At 35.0% G+C, this 13,435-nt stretch overlaps 1 protein-coding gene and 1 non-coding gene across 2 annotated transcripts; one reads left to right on the top strand and one right to left on the bottom strand.

Annotated features, from left to right (window-relative positions):
• Positions 1 to 332: 332 nt before the first annotated feature.
• LOC109188327 (ABC transporter G family member 35) lies at positions 333 to 8,559 on the bottom strand. Its single transcript, XM_019338954.1, has 22 exons — positions 8,051 to 8,559; positions 7,269 to 7,478; positions 7,094 to 7,178; positions 6,815 to 6,974; positions 6,634 to 6,710; positions 6,471 to 6,524; positions 5,911 to 6,001; positions 5,038 to 5,339; positions 4,218 to 4,816; positions 3,970 to 4,130; positions 3,768 to 3,877; positions 3,530 to 3,683; positions 3,274 to 3,429; positions 3,021 to 3,196; positions 2,597 to 2,929; positions 2,218 to 2,508; positions 2,045 to 2,128; positions 1,831 to 1,964; positions 1,530 to 1,757; positions 1,266 to 1,437; positions 845 to 1,099; positions 333 to 765 (listed from the first exon to the last, which is right to left on the bottom strand). Exons 1-22 carry the CDS (start codon positions 8,407 to 8,409, stop codon positions 484 to 486), a joined length of 4,473 nt encoding a protein of 1,490 aa, XP_019194499.1. The 5' UTR covers positions 8,410 to 8,559; the 3' UTR covers positions 333 to 483.
• TRNAS-GCU lies at positions 8,517 to 8,598 on the top strand. The gene has a single exon. It is a non-coding gene; the product is annotated as a tRNA-Ser (tRNA).
• Positions 8,599 to 13,435: the final 4,837 nt, after the last annotated feature.

Genomic DNA, 13,435 nt, shown 5'->3' on the forward strand with positions numbered 1-13,435 from the left:
AAAAATTAAACACCTTTCGTCAAATTTTAAACTTTGATATCTTCTCTCAAATACTGTCTACAACTAAATTTATAGGTCAAATTAACCTTTTTTTTTTAAAAAAAAAAACATTATATTTACAGATCCGATCGCGGCAATTATCTACTGTCTAAGTTCAATGATGCTATGATGTCAGTAGCACATTATGCTAATATTGTTTTTATCACTTTACAGAATATCATCACCAAAAGAATATATGGAATCATTTTTTAAATTTTATTTTATTTCTAATTTATTATGTGAGTTTTATATGTTTGGCAAATAGCCATTAGAGCTTTGGAGCCACAAGAAGAATCAAAACAATATTAAATTCCAATACTTTACAAAATACATTTATAGATGTGATTACTTTGCAAAATTTCTTATAAAACTATATATAAGATGGTGTCCTCATCATGATGCTATTAAGTATAAGCCATTTGAGCTAAAGCTACAATCTATTATCTATCTAAGCTGGAAGTTCAATGTTTTGATGCAGTAGGCATACATGAATGCAAAGAACACTGCAAAACCAACAAGAACTGCAGCAACAGGTCCCATGAAATCTGGATCATACCCAAAATGATCTTTGATGTAATCTTTGATCTTAGGATTGATGTTGCCAGTAGAATTCCCTGGATCTCGAATCGTGGTTTCTACATCACCGTATTGAGACACAATGCAGCCATATACGGTCCATGCCACGGGGCAAATCCAGTAGTACCATATCCACCATTTAGGAATCCTCTGAAAAAATAAAGCAGGGAAAATGTCAGAAAGCTAGGTGGGTTAATGTTTGTGAGGAGATTAAGGTTAAGTAACTTACTGGTCTGGGGATAAAGAAGCCGGAGAAGAGATTGAAGAGGGCGTAGAATGCTGCAGCGAAAATGGCTGCAACTTGGTGGTTTGGAGTGATGGAAACAGTCATCATTCCATAGTATGTGAAGTAGAGGAAGGAGAAGAAGGTGACGAAGAAGAACCAGAAGAACTTGGCTGCTGTCCATTCGAAGCCTATCATGGCATACACTAAGAGTGTGTAGTATGTAGTTTGGAAAAATACATATGGGATTTCACAGATAACCTGAAAAAAATAAAACCAGACAGACAGGCTTCAGGTTTGGTTTCTGAGTTAAGGTTAATTGAAGATTTGAAGCATGTGCTCCATCTCAACTAAAAGCTTAAGCTGATAGTTGGATTGCACATTAATGGCTATATGCTCAACAAGGTTTAAGGTTTGTTTTGGTTACCTGTGCCATTGCATATGGCAATGCTGAGTACATTCCAGCAGCTTTTTCGCGATAAAAAACTGTTCTTTCGGTGGCCACAACAGGCTGCACAGTTGAGCAGTTGCAGATGCCGACAAACAGGACAGCTGCATACATAGATCCTATGATTGTCATGAGATCTCCACTGCTGTTTCTGAAATATAATGCACAAACAGAACTGTGAGTTCGTTCGTTCGTTCATTCCTGAAGCTAGTGATCGTTGTTGTGTCGAGATTAAAGACAAACCTTTTGCTTCCAACGTCCCAGAAGATGGTGCCAATCATGAGTGCTGCAGCTAAAGTAAAGAAGTATCTTACAAGATTGTAATCTGGACTCCTCCAATATGTCCACCATTGCTTCCATAAGCATGACTTGAATTGGCCCCAACTCGACTGAGAATGTTGAGTATCAAAATATAAGTCGTTTGCCCCGGGAGGAGGCGTGCTCAGTTCCTTAACCAACGCCTTATTTCGCCTGCAAATGCAAATCGTTACATTTCCCACATCAAATGCCTAACTATTTCTAGTTTTATATATATACTACTCACTGGTATAAAGCTGTTGTTTTGTAGTGTTCCGCGAAATCCAATCCAAGTCTGATCTCTGTGGAAACTGAGCTCACTTCTAACATCCAAGTTGCTGGATTGTATTTCTCTTTAATTTTTGGGACTCCTTGAATGGCCTGCATTATATCTCAAAATATGATTAGAAAGTGCTCGAGAAGCTGGTAAGCGGGCTGCTAATGCAACTACAACTAAGTACCTCAAAGTACTCGACAATTTTATGAGAATGGCGCCCTAATGGTCCTGCATAGATCACTTGACCTCCTCTCTTCATTAGAAGCAGCTGGTGCACAAAACAAAACACATATGAAGAAGGGTTGAAGTTATGGGAATGGTATTTTGATTGATTGGGGAAATGAAATGTTTGTTTACCTCATCGAATGCTTCAAAGATGTCGATGCTAGGCTGGTGAATTGTGCAGACAACAGTTCTTCCTGTGTCAACTGTGTTTCTGACAGTTCTCATGACAATAGCTGCAGCTCTTGCATCCAGCCCAGAAGTTGGCTCATCCATGAATATGATTGAAGGATTGGCAACAAGCTCAACTGCTATTGTCAGTCGTTTTCGTTGCTCTGTTGACAAACCCGAGACTCCTGGCATCCCCACAATCGCGTCTTTAAGGTTGTCTAGCTCAACCAGATCCATCACTTCCTCTACAAAAACCTGCAACAGACATCATTAATTGTCTGATAAATATGTCCTACATTGTCCTAGTTTGTTTGATGCATGAGTACTAGATTCGTTCTCGTACCATCTTGTCGTCTTTGTTGACTTCCTTAGGCAGGCGGAGGAAAGCTGAGTATATCAAAGATTCACGAACAGTGACCTGAGGCGAGTGGATATCGTTCTGTTCACAGTAACCAGACACTCTAGCAAAAGTTTCTTGCTTCTTTGGGAATCCTGATATTCTGATGTCCCCTTCAATGTAGCCCCCGGTTTTTCGCCCAGCTAGAACATCCATTAAGGTTGTCTTTCCTGCTCCACTCACTCCCATCAGTGCTGTCAGCACACCAGGCCTAAATGCACCTGTTACTCCGCGCAGTAATTGCAGCCTATCTTCTGTCACACCTTGCTCTCTCATTTCCTGATGTTAAAATTGGTAAATTTCACAAAATCTAAACTCTGAAAAACAGCAATGAATTGAAACTAAGTAAGGGTATTGAATTGATTCTTACTGGAGGCATGTCGACGAAATATTTCACTTCATCAAAGGACATGGCCAGGGGTGTGAATGGAAGAATCATCCCTCTTTTTGGAGCAACACCATTTGTGGAATCCAGGATGGCGTCGTCATTTCTATTGAGGCCATTTTTATTGCTCCGACTGCTCATCCTCCGAAACTCCAATTCTCCTAAAAACCATTGTATAATGGTAAGAAACCAAACCATAATACTCTGAGCAGACTGGAGATAAATTCAAGAATGTTACTTGTGTTGTTTCCATCATGTGCAGACAGTGATCGCGGGAGTGCATCTCGCTTAGACCTTGTTGTTTTAAGCCTTGGAGATTGAGAAGATTCTTCCTGCTCAGATTCCATATCCTTAGCCTGATCTTTGGATATTATAGCTTGCTTCTGTCCAGGAGCTGTTGTCAGAAAACACAAGTTCAGTTCAATCAATTAATGTGATGAAAACATGTCTGCACATGTTATGTTCAACCTAGCTAGCTCAGACTTAGTACTCACGGCTGAGATACATGAGGGCCAAGGTGAAGAGAATGTTAAAGAGAAAAATGAACCCCAAAAGCGCAGCGGCTCCTATCCAGAACCATCTCTTTTCAACAAAGACATCAAAATTCTGCATCACTTTGATTCCCAGTTTTGTTTGTCCGTCTGAAGCCTGTTAACAGGTAGCATTTTTATTGGTCGGTCAACAATTTTCCTGGTTTCATTATGTTAAAGAGTAAACAGAAAGCATTTATACCGTTTGGTTCATCCACCTGGGAGCGAACATCTCATTCACAGTGAAAGCATTGAAGCCATAGGACAGTGGAGAAACCCAGTAGCCCCAACCCCACCAATCTGGTATTGAGCCTGCAAGTCATCCAAAACTTAGTGATGAATCTGACAAAGAAACAGAAACTACATATTACGATGATGTTCTTTAATTTTGTTGTTGGACTGACTTTTAGGACGGATGAAACCTCCCAGAAGGAACACAAGCAGCAGACTTAAAGCTCCACCAGTGTTTGCTATGATCATTGTCCTGCACACTGCAGCAGTGAGCCTAAAGATTCCGGCAGCCATTTGTTGGATCAGAAACACCAACAACGTTTGCTTAAAGAACCTGCACAAATAATAGCAAAGATCGTCACTTTAATTCATAAAACAACACACTGTAAGGTAAAAATGCATGGCAGTAAATTAAAAGAACCTGCTAGCTTCTGGGGCAAATCCAATTGTGTAATATGTTATGACCATCCAAACAATGGTTTCAAACACAGAAATTGGGATCTTCAAGAGAAAAGTTGGGAGAGTGAAAGCCCAAGGTGGGTGGAAGAGGAGATCCCTCTGCTTGTAAAACACAGGCAGCCTCTGAATAATCATAGACAGTTCAGAAAAGCCATTGAACATGTTAATGATCATGCCGAACAACAGCGCTCCAATGTACACACTCCCGTCGTCTTCGGTCTTGGTATGCATCTTGGTCCTCAAGAACACGGTCGAGGCGATGACGGCGACGATGATGATCTGAACAGTCTTGAATATGTACACAAAAGAGTTCCGCTTGATCAACAGCCACTCCTTGTCGAAATTTGCTCTCATCAGCTCCATCAATGGGACTGTGTATTTCTTGAACACCAGTGCTGCTCTGTGACATCTTGATCTGTCGTATGGAACAGACAGCTCGTTTTCTAGGCGCAAACCCACGTGGAAACGTTTGAATCTTCTCGCGAATTCCGAGACTGATATGTATCTGTATGCCTTGCTCCTGTCTGCCCAGTATTGTTCTTGATCCTTTCTTGATGTAACCTGCAGTTAATTACACCATGCAAGCATGCATGCAGATTAGGACAATCTAACCAAGTTGATCAGACCTATTAAGTCGGGTCACAAGACGATTTAATTTTACTGGCACAATTGTTTTACGTTATTATGTTCATTTGTCAATTAAGGTCGATCAGGAATGGAGTTTATTCAATGCACACTCTCGGTAGTAGCTATTATACACTTTTTGTTTTTGTTTGTGTTACCTCTTGTAGAAAGTCAGCAGTGCCCTTTCGGTCTGGGCATTTGAAGCCACAGGTCTCAAAGAATTCAATGACATGTGCTCTTGGGCCTTGGTAGACGATCTGGCCTTCAGACAAGAGGATGATGTCATCGAAGAGATCGAACGTCTCAGGGGCGGGCTGGAGGAGGGACATCAAGATCGTACCCTCCGTTAGATGCACAATTTGTTGGAGGCATTTTACGATTTGGAAGGTGGTGGAGCTGTCCAGGCCCGTAGAAATCTCGTCCATGAATAGAGTTTTGGTCGGCCCAACAATCATCTCTCCTGCACCATGCCCAAATACTTTTAGCCCACTTCACAAATCAAGTATAATTATAATTAATTTGAAAATTACAAGGTTTCAAGTCTCACCGTTTATATGAGTTATCTATTGATCTTTTCGATTTTAACTAGTCAATTTTAAACAATTAAGATTGTCAATTTTAAACAATTAAGATTGAGACAATTAGTTTGGAGATGAATCATTTCTACTCAACTACACATCCAAGTTATGATTTATAACATAATGCTTTCACTTTTTGCAAACTTGTCACCTTCCAATGAAGGTGGGGTTTGGTATTAACATTTGATTGGGTCAACAGAAACATTACTTATTTTCAAATTCTTTATTAAGATTATTTGTGTATTATATATATATATAGTGAGTGACGAGAGAAATTCAAAATTAATATTTAAAAGTATACACTAAATCTTACATATATAATCACTCACAAATTAAATCTTAAAAGAAATATAAATCATAATATACGTAAAAGAAATTTTATGTGACAATGTGATTATTATTTATAATATACTTGAATTTTGATGTTTTTAATAAAATAAAAATCAAGAAAACCTGTTGTAACACGCTTCTTTTGACCGCCGGAAATCCCACGTATCATTTCGTCCCCAACAATTGTGTCTCTACACACATCAAGTCCCAAAATCTGCATACAATTTACATTTTCTTTTTCATTATATAAATCATAATAATTCATATATATTTCATAAAATTAAAGGTTGTACACCAACACCAGAATAATTATAATTATAATCATAATTAATAGTGTATAAGTTTTTTGAAAACAATAGTTATAAGTTAATTGCAAATTAGAGGTTGTTCGGCAAGACACCAACGTCCAAAAAGGCACATACCAATTACCTACCCGGCGGCAACCCCTCAGGCCCTCACCACTATAAACATTTTTATATTTATCATGTTATAAAAAAATAAAGAAATTAAAAAATATATAAATGGGAAAGTGATTGCTGTTGACATGTTACCCCTTACAGCTACACAATACAGGATGAAGTCAAACTTTTTTAATTTAAGGGCCACAATTATTTTTAATATTTTATTTTATGAAATAATTTTTTAAAAATTAAAAAATCAAAGAAAATATGGATATTAATTACCCTTAGTGTGTAATCAGTGATAAGACTGCTCTTGACCCCTTCAACTGCAGTTGCCTAATGGGAACACAAGCCAAACATTAAAAAAAAAAAATCAGAATATTTTAAGGATAATTAAGGTAATTATTATTTATTAATTTAATATAATTTGATTTGAATTTTTTACCTTCATATAAAGGTCAATTTCGGCATCAGGAAAAATTCCAGCATCTCTTTCCCTCCTAGCAAGCTCAGTTAGAAGTTCTACATACAAGATTATTTTTTTAGTTTATTTATTATTTTATCCAAATTAATGAACAATTTTCTCTATACCAAAAAAAAAAAGGGAAAATAAAATAATTGTGTACCATATCGTGTGCCAACCCCTTGGCATCTAGCAGAGAAATCTAGAGTTTCTTTGACTGTCATTTCTCCAACATGAACATCGTTTTGGCTAATGTAAGCTGAAGTCTTTTGTGGCACAAACTCGCTAAGTTGGTGACCATTGTAAGTGATTTCTCCTTTCACCTGTCCCACATACACATTCCCAACACTTTCAGTTGGTACATGAAAGTATACAAAGTGCTATGACTTTGAATTGAAGTAGAAGATATAAGATTGAGTATTAGAGTGTGATAAAAACTTACTCTAAGAGTGGGGTCTAATTTTCCAGCTAGGGCTAACAAAAGGGTGGTTTTTCCTGACGAAGGTGGCCCTAACAAAAGCGTCATCCTACATGTGCAATATAATTAAGTTCATCATAACACTACTTACGTTTTTTTTTTTTAATGTGCCGATTGACATCAATATCATATATCATACCTAGAGGGTTTTATGATCCCCGAAGCATCTTTAAGGATAGTGAGCTTCGTCTTCTCGGCCAATCTAATACCTACAATGCCCAAAATTGATTCGAAAAGATTCCTCATCGCATTAGGCAACGTGGGGAGAGCTCTATCGCCGATGTAACAATCGGCCTCCACAGTTAAATGCTCGTATCGAACTTCAACCGTCGGAAGATTAATCCCAACCCTACAACAATAATTAAACCTAATTAACAAACATGTAATCAACCTGCTAGACATATATAATTAATTCACTCTAGTCTCAGTTGTCTAAGTCATAGTTAATTATTTCTTAACCTCCAAATTAACCAGCCAATAATATATCTTTCATAAAAACAATCTTCATTATTTTTTTAATGAGTCAACTAAGTATATATATATATTGCCGTATCTGCTGATGAAATTAAATGTATTAGTCGATCAACTACTCATGCATGACTACCAACCCACACTTGAATAAGTCATGGAAGAATGATGATCTGTATACATCTTTCAGTTGGTGAGAAGTTGATAGCTATTCCCAAGTCAAACTTACAACCCAACCATTCCCTTTATAATTAAGGGAATCAATTTAAAAACAAAAAACAAACCATCATATCATAGCTATAATAATAATAATAAATTTTTCTTAAAGTGATGATTAATTAGTGGGTGAAATATAATTTTTGTACGTAACAAAAAGTGAAACTGTACATAACACATGATCTGAGTTTATCTTTTGTTTGTGATTTCTGAGAATGTATGTATGGATTGACTTACTTATCTATACGGTTTCGGAGTTTTCTCAAGAAGCGTTCATTGTCTTCCTCGGCGACTTTGAAGAGGCGATCAATGAACTCTTGTCGGACGTTGACGTCGAGGTTCCGTACATCCACCTCCTGGTGGACAACCTTACTGTCCCGATCATTATTTTCCACGAAAGATTTCAGCACGGTTTTCCTCAGACGGTCGTACGTCGGAAGCTTCTCCAGCGCCGCCCATCGCAGCGCCTCCTCGTCTTCCTCGCCCCGCACGCTCCGCCGCGCCTGCACCGGAGTAAACACGTCCTCCATGTTCCACGCCGCCCTGCTCCCACTTCGGCTCATGCTCCGGCTCGCCTGCCGCCTCGGACCCTCCATCTTTTCCGATCCCCTTCCCTTCCAATAATCTCTGGGATTTCTAACTCCTTCTTCTGAAACGCAGGACCCTGGAAATTATGAACTAGCAGAGGTTAAAGAATTGTTAAGACGCTTTGGCCGAGTGGTTAAGGCGTGTGCCTGCTAAGTACATGGGGTTTCCCCGCGAGAGTTCGAATCTCTCAGGCGTCGAAATAATTTTTTGTTTGCAGGCAGGCCTATATATATATATATGTATTATGTAATGTCGGAAGGGAATTGAAGGCAGTGTTTGGTGAGTTAACAACGTTAGTTGCTGAATGTTTCTTTCGGATTAGCCGCGTTGATGGATTCTTAGTTAACCACTTCTGATGAAATGGTCATTGTTGTCTTCTTCGACATCTTACATTGAGAAGAGAGAGAGAGAGAAGAGAAGAAGTGGTTTAATAATTATTGAAGAGTTTATAATTTGCAAGAAAGCTTATTGGCCATATATATAAGAAGAGAGGATAATATGTTTTCGATGAGTTAGTTGGCCCAGGAACTTGGATACTATTAATTTAATGCAGGTAAAAATATATACTTTCATTTAATGTCATATAATCGTTTATCGGGATAAGGTTCAAATAAGTCATTCAACTTTGTATCAGTAATCAAACTCTAAAAAGTTTCAAATTAAATAAGCCATTGAACTTGAAAGAATGATGTAATTAAGTCTTTTTTTTTTTTAACCTTCTATAGCATGTTAACAACATATTATAAGATTATTATAACTGACTTAGGGTAACCATGGTTCTGGTTCCTAACTGACGATTCCCGATTGTGAAAAATGAGGAATCGACAATTCAAGTTTGAACTACTGGTTCAAACTGTTATAATTTTTAAATTTTTTTTTTTTGGGTAAATTCTATTTTCTATTCTTAAAATACTCCAAATTCAATAATTAAATTTTTAAAGAATTTTTTCATTCTGATTTTTTTAAATAGTTATATAAGATATTTAAATTTAAAAATAAAAATAATTTTGGACTTGCATTTAATTTAATTATCAAATTACCATGATTAAGTTGTCTACGTATCTTGATAAAGTTAAGTTCTTTAACATTAATTTGTTGACAATCATGATCATAACCTATCTTCCTACTAGAAGAAGATAGAAATCATAATCCATAAAATGTGATAGATGACATACAACCATATTATTAATGGCTAAAAAATAATACATGAGACGATCTATAAGTGATGACGTTTATTTAATGTAGTAATTACGTGTTTTTTCATTATCAGAAAAACATAACATCTTAAATTAATATCCAAAAAAGGGAAATTCAGACATGATAATATATATAGTATATAGGCTGCAGATCAGAATCCACTTGCAAGTTGCAAATGATTTGTGGAAGAAATTAATAAAAATATGGGTTGGTGAGGATGGGGTTCCACCAAGGTCAATATAGTTCATTTGTGTGTCTATCTCATTTGAAAAAATGGTATCACCTATTGTAACATATTTATTGGTGGTTGTATGATATGATATGGATGGCTAGCTATTTGAATGGGAAGCTTGAGAATTTGCAACTGCAACGTTTATAACAACTTTTGTCTGGTTTTCAAAAAAAAAAAAAAAAACAACTTTTGTCTGTTGTTTTCTGTGATTTGTCAATTAATGGAAAGGAAAATCTTATATATGGTTGAAATATTATTTCAATGTCGAAACATCATTGCAATTGTTTTGATAAGTAAAAGTAGAATGGATTACATTTTTTTTTTGAATGACGAAAAATATACGTAATTACTATTTAAAGGTGTATGTTAACAAACATTGTTCATGTGTAATAATCGGCCCACAAACAACGCAAATAAAGTAAATTGCACTTAAAAAAGACCATGTATAACAAACTTGATCAAAAATATATATATTAACATACAATAGTCGAACTTATGACTTTCTAAAATGAGAATTATGTTATAAGAAAAGGGTCGCCTGGACCGGTGCATTACTCTTCTTAAATCATATGACAGTAACAAATATATATATATATATATATATATATATATATATATATATATATATGATCCCTTTCAAAGAGTAAGTCTTCGTTAGGGTAGGTGAGTAATGCATTTACTCATTCCCACGATAATTACCAATGCTCGAACCTATATTATAGGTCGGTAAATGATTGTTAGTTGATAGCGATTAGCTAATTGTAGAAAGGTGTTTAGTAAATTAGCTGTTAGCTGATAGTTGTTCGGTATAATTTCTTTTCTCAAAAAGCTAATTGAAAAGATTGATTTGAACAGCTTTTTAAATTTTAACATTTCGAAGTTACAAAAAGTTAATTTATCAAACACTTATATTTTGGTGCAGACATTTTGAAACACATACTCCTACACAAATTTATTTTACTTATTAGTATTTGATATATATATATAGTAATACGACGACGGACCATCTGGGTCATATTGGTTTGAAACAATGGCCAAATCTGTATTGTTAAATTGGTCCACCGGTCCACCCCTCTTTTTTTACTATTATTTTAATCTAAATTTCCTATGGATTTCAAAGCAAAAACATTAGGATTAGACAAATTAGTTTAATCTTGGTTCACCAACTTTTCACCTCTTGTTGCACGCCAAATACTAATGATCGAGTAGGTAAATGCTTTACAAAATTTCATATACACAAGCTTATGCAGACCAATACGATTTTACAATTTTCATTTGTTTTCAGTCACAAAAAAAAAAAAAAAAAAAAAATATATATATATATATATATATATATATATATATATATATATATATATATCACTATGACAATTACAACAAATTAACTAATCGCAAAAGAAATTATAAGATCAATTAGAGTTTCAAAATTGAAGTAAGAATGGATCTAGGTTTAAAACTCTTATCTAAGTAAGGTAATCCAATCACTTTAAATTAATCTAATTGTTCTTTTATTATCCTAGCTCATCATCTTCATTATTATATTCTAAATCAAGGATAATATAAATCCCATCATTGTAGGGACGTTATGCCATGGAACCGTGTTCACCATTCATGGTGAACACGGATCCAACGGTGTTAGTACACCGTTATCTTTTCTTTTTTTTTTTCTTAATTAATTGCGTGACTTTTCTTCTTTATTTTCACATTTTGCGGTTTCACTTTAATTTGAGGTGAACAAAGATTTCGGACATTCATAAATTATGAATTCATGCCTGCACATTCACTTTAGAACCATGCCTACATATTCCCGTCCGAAATCACGGACATTCATAAATTATGAATCCATGCCTGCACATTCACTTTGGAACCATGCCTACACATTCACTTTGGAACCATGAGATTATGAATTTTCTGTTATAAGATTATGAATTTTCTGTTATGAGATTATGAATTTTCAGTTGTCAAGATTATAAATTTTCTGTTATGCGATTATGAATTTTCTGTTATGAGATTATGAATTTTCATAAAATTCATAATCTCATAACAGAAAATTCATAATTTGGTCAAACGCGCGCCGTTAACTCCACATCCACGATTTTTTTTTTTTTTTTGCCTAAAAATGACGTCGTTTTGCCTTGTGTTCACCATTCTCGGTGAACACGATTCCATGGCATAATTTGCGATCATTGTACGTTCCATATATAACACTTGGCTCATCACTTCAATCTATAAATTTATTACACGCGCAATTAATAAAAATCTAAAATGACAATATTTTTCATGGGTGAGGATTGCTTTGGCCCAAATTCGTAAGGCTTTTTGTTGCTTTTGAGGCTCGGATTTGAAGGGGTTGAGTTTCAGTCAACAGTAGCCACAAGTTAGAAGTCAAACAAGAAGGAAATTTAGACATGGTTTGTTGAGATCCTTTGACTTTTAGACCACATCGAATCACTATAAGGACGGAAAAGTGGGCCTCAGTCGACGCTCGACTCACCCCCAAGAAAACGACATCGCTTATGTCCAATCATTATTTCATGGACCATGATCTACATATTTGTGTAAATCACAAATAAAAAGTATATTATTAATATAATAAAAATACATAATTTGAAAGTATATGATTTTTTTTATATTATCAAATAATATACATTCAGTACATAAATAATATATTTTTAGTATATTAAAAATATATATTGCATTCATGGTCTACACTGCTAGATGGATCATAGTCCACACAATACGATGATTATTAGTTGGTTGTGTTGGGTGACCTGTATAGTTTTTAGTGTGCATGTCATTTTATTGTATAGAAAAAAAAAATTAAATGTTACGGAGTATATATTGATATTTTCATTTATTGATAATAGCGTTATGTATTGTACGTGTCACCTTGGTGTTGAATCAATCTTGAGATGATTTGATGTTTTGGGCACACTAATACGAATATAATAACCTTCTCGTGTTGGTGTCTTAAATTGTACTAACAAAATTAATATTACTATGTAATTATGACTCTCATTATATATAGATGGTAAATTATTATTATTATTTTTTTAAAGGAGATGGTAAATAATTTATAATTATCTTCAACTTGCTTATAAATTATTAGAAAGTGTTACCTAATGCATAATTTATAATTAAATTAATTTTTACCAAACACCCCATCGCAATCAAGCATTGTAGAGTTGCTTAGCTTAATTGGATACCATCTTAACCGGTTCCTAATATAGGAAAATGACAACATTATTAACCAATTAATGTTAATTCTGTTTCTTTTTTCTTTTTATTTTAACTGGTTAAATGGTTTGCATGGATATAATGAAGATATTATTATGATAGTATTTGAGTCAAATTGGGCAGTTATGTTGCTTTGTGATTATTGGTCATTAAGTTGAAAATTAAAAATAATAGTATAGAGGTAACTCGAAAGAGATCAAAATGCCCTTTCAGGCTCGCCAATTTGGGGTAGGTTAGAGAACAAAGTGTCATTTTTAACATTTTCTATCGGAGCAAATATCAATTTTGATCTCATGAGTATTAGCAAAATAACGCTTTTGGTCCACATGTTTAATTCATACCAATTTTTATCCACGACTGTTGTTTTA

This window comes from Ipomoea nil, unplaced genomic scaffold, assembly GCF_001879475.1.
Source record: "Ipomoea nil cultivar Tokyo-kokei standard unplaced genomic scaffold, Asagao_1.1 scaffold1421, whole genome shotgun sequence".
Classification (NCBI taxonomy): Eukaryota; Viridiplantae; Streptophyta; class Magnoliopsida; order Solanales; family Convolvulaceae; genus Ipomoea; species Ipomoea nil.

Excerpts from the sequence above, each read along its gene's own strand:
- LOC109188327 (XM_019338954.1), bottom strand. The coding sequence starts at position 8,409 with ATGGAGGGTCCGAGGCGGCAGGCGAGCCGGAGCATGAGCCGAAGTGGG. Across the intron at positions 3,197-3,273 it reads ACATGATGGAAACAACACAA|GAGAATTGGAGTTTCGGAGG; the intron begins GTAACATTCTTG and ends AATGGTTTTTAG. Across the intron at positions 1,965-2,044 it reads AAATTGTCGAGTACTTTGAG|GCCATTCAAGGAGTCCCAAA; the intron begins GTACTTAGTTGT and ends GATATAATGCAG.